The sequence below is a fragment of the Acinonyx jubatus genome, chromosome X, assembly GCF_027475565.1.
Source record: "Acinonyx jubatus isolate Ajub_Pintada_27869175 chromosome X, VMU_Ajub_asm_v1.0, whole genome shotgun sequence".
In the NCBI taxonomy this organism is placed as follows: domain Eukaryota; kingdom Metazoa; phylum Chordata; class Mammalia; order Carnivora; family Felidae; genus Acinonyx; species Acinonyx jubatus.
The window spans coordinates 85086697-85105049 of record NC_069389.1 but is presented as its reverse complement, the minus strand read 5'-3'; the positions used below and the strand labels follow the sequence as shown (position 1 = coordinate 85105049).

The 18353-nt window shown below is 47.5% G+C and overlaps 1 protein-coding gene across 6 annotated transcripts in view; it reads right to left on the bottom strand.

The window, feature by feature from the left end:
- FRMPD3 (FERM and PDZ domain containing 3) overlaps positions 1-18353 on the bottom strand; it is a 79245-nt gene that overhangs the window by 24254 nt on the left and 36638 nt on the right. For 5 of the 6 annotated variants that reach the window (XM_053201513.1, XM_053201516.1, XM_053201518.1 and 2 more), the window contains 7 exons: positions 14439-14546; positions 11579-11710; positions 10074-10193; positions 5029-5165; positions 4573-4699; positions 2457-2546; positions 598-777 (listed from right to left, as the gene is read on the bottom strand). In XM_053201513.1, the coding sequence (XP_053057488.1) occupies positions 598-777; positions 2457-2546; positions 4573-4699; positions 5029-5165; positions 10074-10193; positions 11579-11710; positions 14439-14546 (894 nt within the window). Of the gene's footprint in view, positions 1-597; positions 778-2456; positions 2547-4572; positions 4700-5028; positions 5166-10073; positions 10194-11578; positions 11711-13094; positions 13245-14438; positions 14547-18353 lie in introns of those variants that run through there. The other variant, XM_053201517.1, reaches the window with a different exon arrangement.

Here is an 18353-nt window from a genome sequence, read left to right as displayed (position 1 = left end):
AAAAGTTCTAAGATTCCAGAAGAGCTGGACTTTGGGAGGTAAGATGTGGGTGAGGCTCGGCCTGTTCCCCATCTTCCCAGGCTTCCTTGGGTCTGTCCATATATTCATATACCTCCTCCTCCACGATTGCAAGTGTGTATGCCTATGGCAGGGCTCCCCAACTGGTGTGTGCATATCTCTTCAGTCTCTGGGGAGGCCAGGCAGGGCCCAGAGAGGCCAGAGTCTGTGGGATGGACTATTTATCCCACTGTTCCACATGAATGTCATTTTCTATGTGTGCTGTGACACAAGAAAGATTGGGAAGCTACAGCCTGGGGGTAGCTCTGAGTTCAATTCCCCTGCCTTCTGCTGAAGACCTCTTGTGGGTTGATCTGACACTTCCCAGCCTTCTCCAGCACTGGCTGACCCTAATGTGTGGTCAAGATAGCATGTCCCACAGGGTTGAGAAACGAAAGAAAGATGAGCCTAAAGGGACCCTGGATCTGAACCACTTCAGAATCACCAGCTCTCACTGAAAAGGCTCAAGTGCTCTTTACTTCTTCCTGTGTTCCTAAGGCCTGTCCCTGGAGAGAAGTAGCTCCTCAAAGCTGGGCTTACCTTGGCATCCATGATGCTGGTCTCCACCCGGGCCACGCCCTGGTTCTCCCGGAACAGCTGGATCTTACTGATCTTGCTGAATTCGGACAGCACAGTGGTGAGGTTGGTTTTGAGGTCGATAACATGGCTGATGCCGTGACGGGGTCCCACCAGAAGAGTGGTGGCTGACTGCTTCTCATCCTGGTACCCAAGCGTGGAGGGCAGCATTCACCGAAAGGAGGGCAGAGGAGGTGGCCGATGAGGGGGGAGGAAATAGAAAACAGGCATTGAACTGGTTCTGCTGGGACGTCTGGAAACATCTGAGGCTTAGTGCCAGGACAGGAGGACAACCTCAAGGGGAAAATGGTCTGGGATGTTTCTGTTCCCAGGGCAGGGCCCCAGGTCACTGGTCTAAATGGACATCTTAGCCTCCACAATAGGCTGAGTGAGGTGGTCAGTGGCAAGGCTGGCTCTAGCAAAATTGTGAGCTTTGTTTTTAAAGCTCTGCAGCATCTTCTTCCTACCAATCTCCAGGGATTTTCCATTTGCTGCTACAGGTCACTCGCAACCCCCCCACCCCACCCAGTGCTCTACCTGAATAGGTGGCATCCTGTTTTCCTCTTTACCTCCCTACCCAAGAGCCACTTAAACTCGCGCTTCCCACCTAGTGCCAAAAGCAAAACTGCCATTCACTCTAAGGTGTTAAGGAGTTGATTGGGTGCTTAATAGCAGGGTTGGGATGGAGAGTGTGGGGGGCATCTCCTTCCTTAAGAAGCTATTTGCCTTTTAACTGGCACTCCAGCAGTCTTAACCCAAAGGAATGGCGGAATGGCCCCAGTGGCAGAGGGGATGTGCAGGGGTGGGGGGTGTAGAGGGAGGGGGCAGTAGGCTTTCAGGGATCTGCAAATCCAAGTATGTAAATGTCTACCTCTGCACCTGGTGGGCTGGATTCCCTTAAGTGGTCCTGACAGGCTGCTGGGCACCATCAAGCCTCGGCCCTCTGCTGGCCCATTCCCTGGAATTAGCATCACCCCAAAAAACCTCTTTACGTCTGCTCTAGACACTTTGATAAGCGGTTTTCCATCAGTGTGCCCCACGAACATGACAGCGTGTTCCCCAGAGCATGACAAGCACCTGGATGCAGTCCGCAAAATGATTTGAATTTCCTTTCACCACAGCTCACTAGGGTGAATTAGCCTGGGGCACAGGTTGGGGGGGTACCAGCTGTGCCCCGCTATAGAGAGGGATGTTACTGCAGTGGGGGCCCTGGGCAGGTAGGGGGAAGTACACAGACTCAGAAAGCCTGGGGTGGGGGGCCACATCAGGCCCACCGCCAGTGTTTGTATGGTCCAGAAACTAAGAATGCGTTTTACATTTTTAAATGGTTGGAAAAAACTCAAAAGAACCATGTTTGGTGCCATGTGAAAATCACATGAAAATCAAATTTCAGTGCCCATAAAGAGATATTGGAATACAGCCATGCTCATTTGTTTATGCACTGTCTATGGCTCTATTTGCACTACAATGGTGGCTAAATAGTTGCCACAGAGACCTGGGTGGCCTGCAAAGCCTAAAATAGGTACTAACTAGCTCTTTATGCAGGAGGTTTGCTGACCCCTGAAATTGAGGAAAGGGGATGCAGAAGGGTCATGGAGGGATATCGTAAACAAATATGGCCTCCTACTTTACCATTTTACCAGAGGCAGGACCAGAACACCACGGGAAGGGAGAGGGAGAAAGAGGAGGAAGAGGCAGGAAAGTCTTTGGAAGTATTTGCTGACAGAGAATGCCACCCTAAAGCTGTAGTGGAGTCTCTCCTGCCCCCCACCCAAGCCCAAGTGCACACGAGGGGTTCCCTCCCGACAACTGCCCTCACTGACCAGGCCCACAGTGTTGAACAAAACGCCTGTGAAGGTCGGAAGTTCATTCAGAATTCGAAGATACTGGAGCTTTGCCTGAATTGCAGAGCCCTGTGGAAACAACCCATCCAGAAACATAAGAAGCCTGAGTTGCACAGGAAAAGTAAACTTGTGTTCTCAGGAAGGAGAGTCAACATCTTAGGACAGGCACCACTCAGACTAGTCAGCAAGCCACACTGGGAGTGTGAGGACACCCTCAGAAAAACTGCTGGAAGGTTCCAGTTTGGACAACTCTAGTATCCTGTCTCCCTTTCTAAACCTTTCTCCTACCTCCTGATCCTTGGGCCTTCAAAACCCAGCTTACTCGTTTTGTTCTTGGGATAATCCTAACACCTTTCCCTAACTCTTGACACCCTGCCTCATCTACATCTCTGTCCTGAGATCCCCTATTGCCACCTTGGTACGGGCCATCCCCAGCCAGGGTTCTTTCCTCTGCCATTCCCTCATAGAAAAGTCTCTATCAGTGGTACCAGCTTCCTCCAGGCATTAGAGCCAGAAACTTGTGTCACACTGGGCTCCTCCCTCGTCCTATCACCTCAGGTCCACCAGCCATCACCTTGATTGTGCCTCCTAACTTCCTTTCCAGACTATCCATACTCCAATCACTCGACCCCTCCACACTGCTGTTAAGGGCAGAAGCCTAAAACATAAGTGTCATCAGATCAGCTGCCTGCTTAAATCCTTCAGTGGCTCCCTGATGACCCCAAGATGAAGTACAGCCCTTCCCCATGGCACACAAGGTGCTCCAACACACAACTGGCTCCTGCCAGCTTCTCTGGCCTTCTCTCTTGTCCCCTTCCCCAGGCATGTTTCCTTGCACTCTCTGTACTTGCTTATTGCTGAACTATTTGCATTTCTTTCCATGCACAATGTTCTCTTATATCCCTGGGGCTTTGTACAGATGGATCTATCTGCCTGCTTGGGAAAGTCTTCCTCCCCCGCTACCTCCCCCTCATCTAGACAAACTCCTGTCTGTCAAGACCCAGCTCTGGCATCAAATGCACCCATTTCTGGCCTTTTCTACCTCCCAAAGGCTGGGCTGGGTGTTCCTCCTCCTCCGTGTTTCCAGGGCCCCCATGCCTGTTGCATCATGTTGTGACTGACTGTCGCAGTGTGCTGTGACTGTCGTGTTTCCCCACTAGCCTGTGCCTGATTTGAGGGCAGAGAGCAGGCAGGCCTTCTTCATCTTTCTGTCTCCAGCCCAAGTAGTGGGGGTCCTAAAAAAAAAATGTTTGCTGAGGAGATGGCTGGGAGCACTGATGTTCTCCCTCTGGGAAGAAAAAAACGATTTGATTAAATATGTACAGCAAGGTAGGAATGGCTTAACTCTCTGGGGAAATTTGCATCTTGAAAGAAAAGCTAGTTGGTGATACAAGGAATCCAGAATGGGTAGAATATATGGGGGCGACTGTGTCCTGTGTCTACATCTGTGTGCTGATTCTAGTGCCTTTCACCACCCTCCAGCCTCCTGGGCAGGAAGCACCAGCAGACTGGGAAGGGCCTGGGACCTTCAGGTCTAGAGGGGCAGGGGGTGGGAGTCCCTCAGAGGGCATTTGAGAATGTGTAGGAGAGCAGGGCAGTGACGTGAGCCTTCCATAGGCTGCCCAGTTACCCATTCTCCAGGCCAGGCCTTGCTGTACCAAGCTGTGCTTCTATCTCCCAGAATTCCCTATGGCAGGACTGATGAATTAGAAAGCTAATGAGGAATGGAGCAGTCATTTCCGTGGAAAACATGCCTCCCCAGTGTCCAGTGCTGTCCACACAGCAGGTGCTCAATCAGCACTGACTAAATGGGTGGAATGATCCAAGAATTGCCTCCTCCTGCATCCTGGTCCCTTTGCCTTGAGGATCCTGGGCTCTCTCAGTGACTTGCCTCTGAGCTGTCTCTGGAGGTGGCTCAGGTTTGGGAAAAATCCCTCTCCATAATCATCGCCCATATCCAGCCAAGCTGTCTGTGTACCCAACTGAAAAACAGTGGGGAGGGTCCCCAGGAGGCCAGGCCTGCTGGGAAACCACACAGGAGACCCCCACATTCACTAGGGCCTGAGGAGGGCACCCAATGGATGACAATGGGTACCTTGGTGCCGCTGGAAGGATGTGTTTGGTGGGCCTTCAGTTGCTGAGAGAGAGATTTCCGGAGGTTCTTCTCTTTGATGCCCTGTAGGAGGGAGGGGGGAAGAAAGGGTTCCAGGCCCCATTCCTTCCTAAAATCAGAAGAAAAGCAAGAAATTAGTGAGAGAGACATAAAGTGGGGCAGAGAAAGCAAGATAGCAAGGCAGGAATTGGATCTGAGAGTCAGAGGAAGGGAAGGAGCCTGCGAGAAAAAGAGAGATGGGGGCAGGAGAATCACATTGGCCATAGTTCTCTAGCAGAAGCTATAGCTCAAAGGCATCACAGTCTAGGTGTAAGGAATTCCAATTCTCACTCCCACCCCAGGCCCTCTGTTCCAGAAAAGCATAGCATAGCTCAACCATTGCACTTTCTCCCTCTACAGTGATTTGCCGCCTTCCTGAAGGGCCCTGGCAGAACTCACTCCACATTCTTGAGCGAGATCTTCTGACTAGGTCGAGTGGCTGAGACGGTGATATAGATGTGGAGGGCAGCAAGACCCAAAAGCATCTCCGGCTTGGGGTCCATTCCAAAGCGTTCTCGGATAACATCATTCCGACTCTGCAGGAGAGGGCAGTCCAAACCTATCAGTTTAAAAAGATGTTCCCTTCCCCCCCCACCTCGCCCCTGATCTACTCCCTTGAGTCCCAGAAAAAAATCATGGTGTCAAGTAAGACATCCTAGGTAAAGGGGAGGAGGAGGTTTCTGCCCTTGGGGGAAAGGCAACAGAGGGAACTTAAGTCTCAGGGACACTATTTGCTTCATCCACCAGATACTGGACAGGCTTCTCAATGATAGATACATACAATGGCTAGGCACAAATGGGCAGAACATCTAGGTCACTGCAAAAGTGACACATGGCACCACTCTATTTCCTTCCTCCTGTTATAAGAGGCCTTCCTGCCTTTTCTTGGAGGCCTAAATGCATTCCCCAGTCATACAGGGATCCTCTACTAGCTCAGATGGTAATAAAGAGAGACCCTGGGAAGAGTTCTCCATAGGGCTCTAACCCAAAAGCCCAGGATGAGATATGGATTGCAGGGATGGGACAGATATTCTGCTCCTTGGGGTCTGAAGGTTAAAAGCAAAAATGAGTCACTCTTCCCTATGTTATCCTAAAGGGGGTCCCCTGGAGCTACTTGCCAAGGGTATGACAGCCCTCAAACCCTGAGAATTAGAGTCCTAGCTATTGATTCAGCCTTGGTTAGATCAGTTGCTCATTTTGTTGAGGTTAAACCAGGATGAACTAAGGTACTAGGGAGCCACAGTGGTATCACTACAGCATAGGAGAGAGTGGAAAAGGAATGCTTCATCCATGATCATTTATGTAGAAAATCCAATGGTATCTATAAAATACCTATTAAAACTAACAAGTTAGCAAGGTTGCAGGATATAAGAGCAACATATATAAACCAATTGCATTTCTACATGCTTATGACAAACAATTGGAAATTCAAATTAAAAGTCAAAACCATTTACAGTAGCATCAAAAATATATAATTAGGGATAAATCTGTAAAAATAAGTGAAAGGCCTGTACACTGAAAACTAGAAAATACTGATGAGAAAAATTAAAGAAGACCCAAATAAATATAGAAATATACTGTGTTCATGGGTCAGAAGACCCAGTAAGATGTCAATTCTCCCCAGTCTGATCTATAGATTCAACACAATCTCAATTAAAATCACAGCAGATTTTTGGTAGAAATTGACAAGTTAATTCTAAAATTCAATGCAAAGGACCAAGAATTACCAAAGAGTGTTCTTATTTGAGAACAAAGCTAAAAGATAAACACTACCTGATTTTAAGATTCATAAAGCTACAATAATCAAGAGTGTGATGTCGACATAAAAATAGACAAGTAGATCAATAAAAAGTTCTGAAACAGACCCACACGTATATAGACAAGTGCTTTTTGACAAAGGTGCAAAGGTACTACAGTGGAAAAATAACAGTCTTTTTAACAAATGGTCCAGGCACAGCTGGATATATCCATAATACAAAAAAAAAAAAAAAGAAATTTGATCACTAACTTCTACTGCCTAAAAACTTTATGTCAACATGGATCACAGACCTAAATGTAAAAACTAAAATGATAAAACTCTAGAAAAAAAAATAGGAGAAAATCTCTGTGACCTTGAGATTTTATAGATATGACATCATGAACATGATCCATAAAAGCATTATCTGTCGGAGAACAAATTGAGAAATTGGACTTCATCAAAATACAAACACTTGCTCTGTGAAAGACACTGTTTAGAGACTGAAAAGAGAAGCCACAGACTGGGAGAAATAACATATCCAACAAGCAACTCGTATCCAGGATATATGAGGAAGTCTCATAACTCACTAATAAGAAGACAACTCCAGTAAAAAAGCAGGCAAAAGATTTGGAAAGACACTTCAGTAAAAAAGATGCGTGTTGGCAAACAAGCACACAAAAAGATGTTCAACATCATTAGTCATTGGGAAAGTGCAAGTGAGATACCACCGAGATGCCACTGCATACTATTAAAATGCCTAAAAACTGGGGCACCTGGGCGGCTCAGTCAGTTAAGTGTCCGACTTCAGCTCAGGTCATGATCTCACAGTTTGTGAGTTTGAGCCCCGCGTCGGGCTCTGTGCTGACAGCTCAGAGCCTGGAGCCTGCTTCGGATTCTGTGTCTCCTCCTCTATCTGCCCCTCCCCTGCTCATGCTCTGTCTCTCAATAATTAATAAACTTAAAAATTTTTTTTAAATGCCTAAAAACAATACCAACAATACCAAGTGCTGATGAGGATGTGGAGAAACTGGAACTCTCATACATGGCTGGTGGGAATGTAGAAAATGGTACCACCACTTGGGAAAACAGTATTGGAGTTTCTTTTAAAAAAAAATTAAAGAGAGATCTGCTGTACAATCAAACCATTCCATTCTTAGGTATTTGCCCAAGAAAAAAGGGAGCATGTGCCATACAAAGACTTGTGCATGAATGTTTGTAGAAGCTTTGTTTGTAGTAGCCAAAACCTGGAAACAACCCCAAAGTCCACCAGCAGGTAAACTGATAAAAACATTTTGGTACATCCATACTGTGGAATACCACTCAACAATGAACAGGAATGGGGTCATGGTACACACAAAAACAAGGATAGGTCTCAAAATCATACTTGGTGAAAGAAGCCAGACCAAAATAAATGTACAGACTGTATGATATCATTTATATAAAACTCTAGAAAATGCAAGCCAATCTATAGTGACAGAAAGCAGGTCAGTGATTGCCTGGGAATGGGGGGGTGGTGAATTACACAAAAGCCTGAGCAAACTTTTGGGGGCAACAGATATGTTAAGTATTTTGATTGTGGTGATGGCTTCATAGGTATAAACATATGTCAAAACCTATCAAGTTGTTATTTTAAATATGTGCAGTTTAGGGGAGCCTGGGTGGCTCAGTCGGTTGGGTGTCTGACTTCGGCTCAGGTCATGATCTCACAGCTCGTGAGTTCGAGCCCCACGTCGGGCTCTGTGCTGACAGCTCAGAGCCTGGAGTCTGCTTCGGATTCTGTGTTTCTCCCTCTCTCTCTACCCCTCCTCCGCTCATGCTCTGTCTCTCTCTGTCTCAAAAATAAATAAACATTAAAAAATGTTTTTAAAATATGTGCAGTTTGTGTATCAATGAGACCTCCATAAGGCTGTTCAATATAAAAAAGAAGGAATTACAGGTGAAGTCCATATTATCACAAAGGGGAGAGAGAGGGTGGACATGGTCTTGACACTAGATTCCAAAATCATTGGAATTAAAAATGACTCCCAGGAGAAGAAATTTAAGGCCAAAAGAAATGAGAACTAACCTTATAAAATTCATAGAGGAACCACAATTCATTGCCCCCTAGAGCACTGGTTTGGGAGCCCAAGGTTGTTTGAGAAATGTTCCCAACATTTTAGATAGCTAGAAGGGCAACCATGATGTTTCACAGCACATCTTCAGGTGTCGCTATCGCAGACATCATCAGAGATGAGTTTTGAGCCTATTTTTCTCTTCTCCTCAAGCACTCTGTATGTTCCATGGGCACCTAAAACTCAATACATCCCCAAAATGAACTCATCTTTTTCCCAAACCCACTCTACTTGTATTCCTTAACTTGGAGAATGATACCACCTCCACTAGACACTCATTGAATCTAAGACCATTGATTTTCCCTTTTAATTATATCTTGAATCCCACCCCACCCCATCTATCACTGCCCTGGTTCTGGTCCCCATCATCTCTCCTCTGGATAACCGTAACAGCTCCCTAGCTGGTGTACTTCCTCGGCACTATGTAACCTTTCAAATTTGCTCATCTGACTAGGTTACTCTCCCTTCAACATTTCTGTACCCCCACCCTACAGCAGAATTTCTTTACCCTGGCTACACATTCAAATCGCTTGAGGGATTTAGAAAATATTAATGTTTTGATTTGGTCTTGGGTGGAGCAGAACTTTTTTTTTCCCAAACCTTCCCAGATAATTCTAATGTGCAGCTACAGTGAAGACCCACTGCCCTAAAACAGTGGTTCCCAAACTCCAATGGGCATCAGAATCCCTTGGAGAGCTTGTTAAAACACAGGTCTAAATCACTTTGAAGCCTGTGCCTGTCATGACGTGTCAAGCCCCTCACCACCTGCTTCCCGTCTCTCCCATTTCATTTCTTATTGCTCCTTACCTCACATTCTGAACTCCAGGTAAATAAGTTACTCATAGTTGTCTCATCAGAGCATGCTGTTTCATGCCACCAAGACTTTGTAGCTGCAAGTCCCTTTGCCTAGAATGTGCCCCCTCCACTCCATGTCTGTACACAGCAAACTTCTACTCGTCCTTCAAGGCTAAGAGTGTGCATGTATTGCTTCCTCTGTGAAGCCTCCACTATCCTCCATCCAAGAAGAGTTGGCAAACTGCCTCCTCTTGGCTGCTCCGACTGACACTGTACCCTGCCATCATTACAGGACTGTCCCACTGTTTTAGATTTATTTGTGCGTATGTCTGTCTATGAGATCCAGAGAGCTAGGACAATTTATTGTTTACCTTGATTGGCAGCACCTAGCACAGGGCCTGCTCCAGAGTCAGTGTTCAGCAAATGTTTCTGGATGAACTGAATTCGGAATCATCTCCTTAATGGAGCTAGGCATTGGGGGTTGAGTCACCCTATTACCCAAGTGGGCTCAGTAAACCTTGGGATCCGGTGATATTGACAGAATTCCTTGGGTTGCTTGCTCCTGAAAAACTGATGAGATCTGTCTAGACAGAGAGACAGGACTTGAGCCACAGCCGGCTCCAGTCACCAGGCTAAACAACTTGGCCATGGCCTACGATGGTAGCAGAAAAGGAAAGGGCTTTCAGGGCTACCTGGAGGTTGGAATAACTTACATAGCGACTTCACAGTGATGGCAGAACAGCCTGACTGCTTGCTAGTCCACTGGTCTGTCTGTCTGTTTATCCCCAATCAGACTCTACCTGGATGTACAGGTACTCAAAAGCAGCAGGATCCCGGCGCAACAGTTCCACGGGGTCTTTGGGAAAGAAGCTTATTCGGAAGAGGCATTTCATTCCTTGATAGTGTGTCCGCTGTACGACCTGAACACCAGGATGAGAGGTGGGAGGAAAAGACACCTGGGAATCAGTAGCTGTAGCAAAGAGAGCCAGCAGGGTGACCCCTCAACGTGGGGCTTGGGGTGGAGGTAGGGTGCTACTTATCATGGTCTCCCACCTGGCCCTTTCCAATTATCCTCAGAGGAAAGGTCTTGCCTGCCCTTCTGGTCCAAGGGGACTAGAATTTTTGAATCACTTAACCAGGACATGGCCTTCATCAACAATTGGGTCTAAGGCCCAAGACAAGAGGTGGGAAGAGAGGGTTCCTGGGAACTTCTCTGACTCTTTTCTCACTGTGGGGCCAATGCCTTTACCTTGCAGAGCGGCTCAGCTGCAAGCAGGGTACGTTGCTGATTAAAAGCCAAACCAAAGATTTAAAATCCCATTTGGAGGTACAGGTGAAACAAGTTGGTAATATATTGGTAATTGCTGAAGCTGCCTTGGGTAACGAGGATTCATTATACAATTCCTTCTACTTCTGTGTATGTTTGAGATTTTTTTTTGTAATAAAAAAGTTTAAAATCCCATTTGGCAAAAGAGACCAATTGGATTCAAAAGGCCTCTTGAGAGGCTGGAGGTGCTTAGGCCCCCCTTCCAAGCTACTAATCTTCCCTTCACAGGTGGGAACGTAGGAGGAGTCTCTGGACTGCATTTGGCTGAGAGCTAAACTTGAAGAATTTCTCTTTCATAACATCCTTTCATTTTTGTGTGTGTCTGATTTTGATTTTTACTATGCTTCCATGTAGGCATTTCCTCCCCAACGGTCCCTCTCCAATTCCTTCCCCTCCTCTCTGGGAACACTGGTTGGCCCTGGTTGGCCTCTCTGACTCTTCTTGGTGATTTGCCGTTGGTGAAATGCTAGCCAGCTTCCCCAGTCTCTCTCTCTCTCTCTCCTACTCTGCCTTGGAAGTTGATGTGGGTGACATGCTGCCCATTCTGGGCCCCACTCAGCCCATTCTCAGCCCACACTTGTCCTGCCCTCAGTGGTCTCAGTACGCTCCACTTGTTGACATTTTCATATTAAAGCCTTCATCTGAAGGCCACATTTCCTCTGAGGCAGGGCTTCCAGGACACAGGATGGTTGACACTGCTGTTCATGTTAGCATTCCGGGAGCCATGCAGTGACCCATCACCCCACACCTTCCCCACTAGAGAACAGGACTAACAATCTTCATGCCCTTCTTATGTCATGAGGAATATCATTGAAAGCCTGCTGGATGTGGTTAGTATAGACCTCACTGTGAACCATAACTTCTGGGATCCGGCTGAGCAAATTGTTTTGAATTTTCCAGAAAGAGAGTGCCTGGAGTCCTCTTCTCTAGTAGAGGCCACATGCAAAGTTCTTGAGCCAGGCTAAAGGAGTTACTTACATAAGCCAGGGGTTGCTTGTCCTGGAGAAGCAGGAACTTGTGGTTCTGTTCTGGCCCGGCATACTCAAGGACAAGAGCAAAGTGCTCAATGTACCTCAGGGAAAGACGGTCCTGTAATGTTACAATCACATCCTGTGGAAGAGAAAAGAAGAGCCTTGAGAGGGAGATACATTCCATTTCTAAGCCACTCTCAGCACCAAACATGGAAGAGGGAGATGGAGCACCAAGAAAGATGGTCCTGGGGAGGGGGCTGAGGCTAGGGAGTGGCCAGAGACACAGGCCTTTATAGTGGCCCATGCATTCTCCAGGATAAGGAGAGTGACCCATGAGTACTTGGGCCCTGGGGAACACCAAAAGGTGCAGGGGGTAGAGGAAGGTGTTTTTGAACTTGGCCCAGCCAGGCATATGACAAAAGAAGGTCATGTCCCTCCCTCCCTCCTTTTCTCCTTCCATTCAACAACACATTTTCTGAGTGCTTACTAAGCAAGTCAATGAATAAGGAAGACACTGTGCTGGTTGTTCCCTCACCTTACATAAGTCAGAATGTTCACTGTAGTTTGTTTATCAACTCTTTACTTAAGAATTAACAAGACCGAGAGCCACAATTATGTGATTAAAAAGAATATTTCTGGATTCATAATCTAAATTGAATGACTCGAGTTACTGGCAGGATGTTCATTTTTGATTGTTGCTGGCTTTCAGAGACGATCAATTTGGCAACTTGAGAAATGTGTCCATGCAGAGAAACTGTCACGTGTCTTGTGTACAGTCATAAATCTGACTCCTTCTGGGCTCTGTCTGCTCTGCTGCCCTACTTTTAATATTAGGATGTCTGGAAACATATCCTTGGGGGCCGCCCAAATGTCAGTTTTGAGACTTCTGCCATCTATTTGCTGGGACTTCAGCACACACAGGGCTTCAGTATGCATGTTCGTGGAGTCAGCACAGCTCAGCTCCCCAAGGCCAGAAGGAAGCAGGCTTGGGAACGTGAAGCTCCCTTACAGCTGGGGTTGCCAAACAAGCCCCTCAGTGAACAGGAAATGACGCTTAGCTATTCAGATGTTAGGCTGGAAACTGGTGGGTACTTGAGAGTATCTCTTTGTATCATCCAAGCAGTCACAGAGGCGCCAGTGTTGCTGGAGCTCTGGCAGGGACAAATGGGGTTTTCTTTGCAGTTTGGCTGCATTTGGGATTGTGGATGGCCAAGCTGGAGACTGCCAACTGGTATTAGAAGTGTAACAGCTCACATTCCAGGCTGTTAATTCACCCAGGTACCTCTCAGGGATAAATGGCTTGGCAGCCTGTCCAAGTTCCAATGAATAGCCAGTGTACCTTCCCTGAGGTCAGGGTGAGATCACAAGCCAGGGGACACTGCTGGCCTGGAAGGCTGGGACTACCTGGAAGCAACAACAGCGGTGTCATTGTGAGGTAGGAGAATGCTCGAAGAAGCCTCCAAGGGGGATAAAAGAGGAGTAATTGTTCAGTGCAGAGGCAGGTCTCCAAAGGGCATACCTACCCATGAATGAACACCAAGAAGGATTCCAACACAGAGACATATCCACATCTGGAAGTGGGGCATCTGGACACCCCTCAGTGGCCTAGTTATATTTCAATGTCCCTCCCATAGGCGAGATCTTCAATGGGCAAGAGACCATCCCAGGAGACCCTAAGAAGTATATTTCAGTCCTATGCCTCCAGGGAACCAACCAGGCCGAAGCCTTCCAAAGAAACTCCAGTTCCATCAACACGGGTTAGGCCCAGTGTTTTGTGACTTGGGTGCTGCCGGCACTTTGGGCAGGACAATTCTTCATCTTTAGGGACTGCCTCACTCCCTGCAAGACACTTAGCATCTCTGCCCAGAGACACTCAATGCCAGCAGCACGCCAAATCATGGGATGACCCCACATCCCCTCAGACATTGCCAAAAGCTGTCTGGGAGAGAAGTGCCAATTCTGACCACCTGATAATTCCTCTCAGGGAAGTTTCTTGGCCCTGAGGTTTCTTTGTTTATAGAATTGTCTTGGCCTCAGCATGGGGACCTCGGGACACCTGTGAGCCAAGGTGGGTTTTCTGGGCAGATGCTATTCCATTGGTTGTATGCAAATTCATTCTGGGGATGGCATTCTCTTTCTGGAAGGAGTCCAGAAAAAACCGGAAGTGGTTATTTCTGTCCCAGATAAGAATTGAACCTGGGGGTTAATCGTTTCATTGCCTTTGCTCCTCAGCACTAAGGGAATCGCTACAACTTTTAGACGGCTGGCTGAGGCTGGCTGAGCTCTTAGAATCACAGCTCAGTAATTGTTCTTCCTATGAAAGGAAGAGCCAACGGGACTGTGGCTGGACGTTTCAAATCTTGGTTTAGTGTTTAAGATCTGGTTCTTATTTAAAAAGCAAAGCATGGCTAAGCTAATCTCCCAAGAGATTGTGTTTGTTGATTTCTGTGTGTAAATGTGTGTAGATGTTATTGTAGCAATATAAATCACTTTCGCTTTATAAATGGTTTAATAATCTTCAAACTTCTTAGCTCCTAAGAGTCTTGAAGGACCTGGTGTAACATGGACACAAAGCAATCCACTAGTAGGTGTGTACACACACATGCACCCATGCTTCTGCGCATATGTGCGTGCACGCGCGCGCGCACACACACACACACAGCTGGGCACTCAAATTCTCCCCTCCCCCAACACCCTCATCTGAGGGCTGTGTGTTCTTGCAGACTGGTGCTCCCAGAAGCTGAAGCTCAAAGGCCACCTTGCTCCAGACGCAACTCTGTGCAGACTCAGATAAACCCAGGAACCAGCAGCTCTGTATGCTCCAGAGAGGGCAAATGTTGACCCAAGACAGGACACTCTGTAATTACCTTAACAGTGGTCCGGCCATCAAACGTGAATGATTTGATCTGCCCATTTTCTAAGAAAACCTTCAGGACGTTGGGGATGAGGAGAAGAGCTTCTTTCTTCATCATTTTCTGTGAATAGGCAGGGAAAGGTCAAGGAGAGGGGCTCATTTAGAAGGCAGAGGGAAGCCAGAGGAGGGGTATAAGTAGGAAGAGAAGGGAGAGAAGGAGACGGGGAGCCAAAGATATGGAAGGACGGAGGGACAGAGGAGAGAACAGACCGATGATCACATCACATGCAGATCAGAACCAAATGCTCCAAGAAGACATTGGGCCATATCAAAAGTTCACCCTTCATTTGATGTCACAGCCCACCCCATTCTACCATGGCTCCAAGTTCCACAGCTTTGAGTGGTGCTTGGTCCATAGAGACCATCACTAAAGACCAGATGGAAGGCCTCCTTAGGAGCCCCCCTCACTGGCCTGCTCTTATATCCTGACACTTCCCTTTCCGCCAGACTCTTCACACACTGAGGTCACTTCAACATCCATGCCTTTGTTTTCTGCCCTTCCCTGTCCCCCATGATCTCCTATGTCCTTTCTGACCTGGCCCTACCTATTTCTCCAGAGTCATGTCTCACTGGTGCAGGTACCCATCCTGCTCTTTCACCCCTCCTTACCTCTGACAATTCATCGTTCAGGGACTGTGTCACTCCCCGCAGGGTACTTAGTATCTCTGATCATGAGACACTAAATGCCAATAGCATGCCAAATCGTCAGGATAACCCAAAACATCCTTAGACATTTCCAAAAGCTCTCTGAGAGTGGGCAGTATTGACCTTGATTGAGAACCTCTGGTAAAGCCGCTTTGTTTTAAATATTTATTTATTTTGGGGGCAGTGCAAGTGGGAGAGAGGCAGAGAGAAGGGGACACAGGATCTGAAGTGGGCTCTGTGCTGACAGACTGACAGCAGTGAACCCAATGTGGGGCTTGAACTCATGAACCATGGATCATGACCTGAGCCAAAGTCAGATGCTCAAGCAACTGACCCACCAGGTGCCCCAAAGCCCATTTCTGAACAGCTGATATCTTCTTAGCAAAATTATTCTTGGCCCGGGTGTTTATTTGTAGAGTGCTAAAAGGTAAATAAATATTTGTGGTGGTTTTTTTTGTTTATTTTTAAAGTTTATTTATTTTGAGATGGAGAGTGTGCGTGAGCAGCAGAAGGGCAGAGAGAGAGGTATAGAGAGAAAGAATCCCAAGCAGGCTCCAAGCTGCCAGCGCAGAGCCTGATGCAGGGCTCGAACCCATGAACTGTGATATCGTGACCTGAGCCTAAGTCAGAAGCTTAACCAACTGAGCCACTCAAGCGCCCCTCAATATTTGTTAAATAAAGACTGTTCTCTCTGCCTTTCTCTTTCCCTCCTTGGCAAACTCCTACTCATCCTTCAAAACCTGGCTTAAATACAAATTCTGTAAAGTCTTGTCCCAACTCTTCAGGTGCTTGGACCTGGTATTCCCACGTGTTCCTACAGCAACGTATACATACTTCTCTCAATGTTCTTAGCATATTTTTGAAGAATGTTGGTCTCTCACAAATGGTGAACTTAGAGCACATCCATGTCCTATTCAATCTTTGTAATTCTGACATTGAGCAGAGTTCCTGGCATACAGTTGGTGCTCAATGAATGGCTGCTGAATATATGAGTAATAGGTGCTTAATATGTGCTTACTTGAATGATTAGAATCATCAGGAGAACCCAACCATTTCCCGGGGCCATCACCAGTTCTATAGGAACTGAAAAGCTGCATGAGATGGCTAGATTCCTTAATTCAGTGGGCATTCATTTAGCCTCTAGTATATGCCCAGCACTATGCTAAGCCCCATGAGGCCCAGACAGAAATAGAGGGCTGGGTCTGGTCTTACACTCTTGTGAACACCCACACGAATCCACTAGAGAACAATTGTAAGACCGAAAACAAACCAACAGGTATAAGATAGTTAAGGTTTCCTAGGTGAGGTGACTTAGATTTTGATTTCAAAGGAGATGGTAGGTGTAGACTATTAAGAGAGGCTAGCAGAGGGACAGTCCAGACCTAGGGACCGTCATGGACAGCATGGAAAAATGAGCAAGCAAGCCCTCCTGGGTCAGGGTATGATTGGTGGTGGTGGGGAGCCAGGAGTCAAATCGTGGTAGGAAGTGATGGGGTATAAAGTTGGGAAAGTGTGACTCCCTGGTTCTCTCACTGATCCTGAGATGCCTTGCTCCTACCAAGCCCTGAGGCCCTGGATCCCCAGGCTGATGACAGTTGGCAGTGGCAGGTTTTATTTAGCACACTGGGGTTGGACTCAGATAATTACTTAATTGATTTTGCTTAAAAATAGAGTTGGCAAGGAACGCCCACGGGATTTATTTTTGCTCTGGCTGCTTACTAAAGCCCTGGAACACCAAGGCAAAGGGATGATAGGACAGCCCAGAGTCACCTGGGCCTGGAGTTCCCTAGGTCCCAACCAATGGTGAGGCTGCTAGTGTCCATACTGGTGGCGTGGGAGGTAGGGGTTGTTGTGACATCAGGTAATTTCCTGAGTACAGCAGAGTGGGAAGATTGATGTCTCTCTCTCTCTCTCTCTCTCTCTCTCTCTCTCTCTCTCTCTCTCTCTCTCAGACAAGAGCCCCAAACTGTGCCTGGTGGTCGGTCCAGGAGCGACAGAAGTAACCCTGGGCGGGTCCTAGCTACTCCAGGGCCTTTGCTTTCAGGTTGGTCTGGAGTGGGGGCTTGATCCTACCTGTGGATAGCTGAGACTTATGGAGAGGGGGGTCATAGTGGAGCAAGGGGAGAGTGGGGAGGGGAGAGTGGAAGGGAGAGGAAGAGATGGGAGGAAAAAGGGGGAGGTGGTAGGGAGGTTTTCATTGGGTAGCCAGGTCTTGATTGATTACTCTGTAATGCTGAGATGGGATAGTCTGTGCTTTCTAAATCCAATTTGCATTGGCTCTGGGTTTTCAAGGGTTCAGGGCACAAATGTCTCCTTTGTGGCTCGGACCTAAGGGTGTTATTCATTGTGATCTGTAGGGACTCGATACTGTTGCCTCGTCTCTCTGCTCACCACCCCCCACTTCTCTTTAACCTCTTCTGCTAGGACTCATATGGAGCCCAGCCTCCAATTACTTGACGGCTTACCCAGTGGGACTCTGTAGGCTCCCAGGCTTTTCAGCCTTCCTCGAACAGGGATGGAAGAGGGCCTAGGCTGAGTCTGGGGATGAGTGTTGGGGAAAAGGACATGGAAGACACCTGTGTCCTCTATCCCATCTTCTGAGTGGCACTGCTTCAAAGAACTACAGAAGTGCCTGGTGCCCCACTGATTTCCCCACTCAGGCTGGGCCTGCTGGCTTTTCTCAAGTGTAGCTGTGCCTCCGTACATAAATGCCACAGGCCCCCTGAGAGCCCTGCCTGCAAAAGCTTGCAAAAGCACACAAATGCCTGTTAGCTCTGGCTCTCTCCACCCGCACCTGGATATCACCGACTTCTGCAGACTCCTGGGTGGCTGTGGCCATAATCCATGACTGCTTAACACATATCTCTCTGCTCTCCATCCACCTCTTCTCATTTGCTTATCTGGAGCAGACAGCTCGGCTCATGTAAACCCCATACAGCAGTGAGAAAGACTGCAGGCTGGCCAAGACTCTCCCAGTTGGGCAGCTACATAGCATGGGCTGTCAAGCATCACCTGTTCCTTGAAACCATACCACCCAATGGGGGATTCTATGTATCTCAATCTGAACTACTTGTCCCCCGCCCTGCCCCAACATTACCCAGTGGTATCCAGTGGCAGGGAACAGGTGTTCATTTTCCATGCCATGTGGTACTGGGAACACAGAAGGTGCCTAATAAAAGTTTTGTGATGGGGGGCACATGGGTGGCTCAGTCAGCTGAGCATC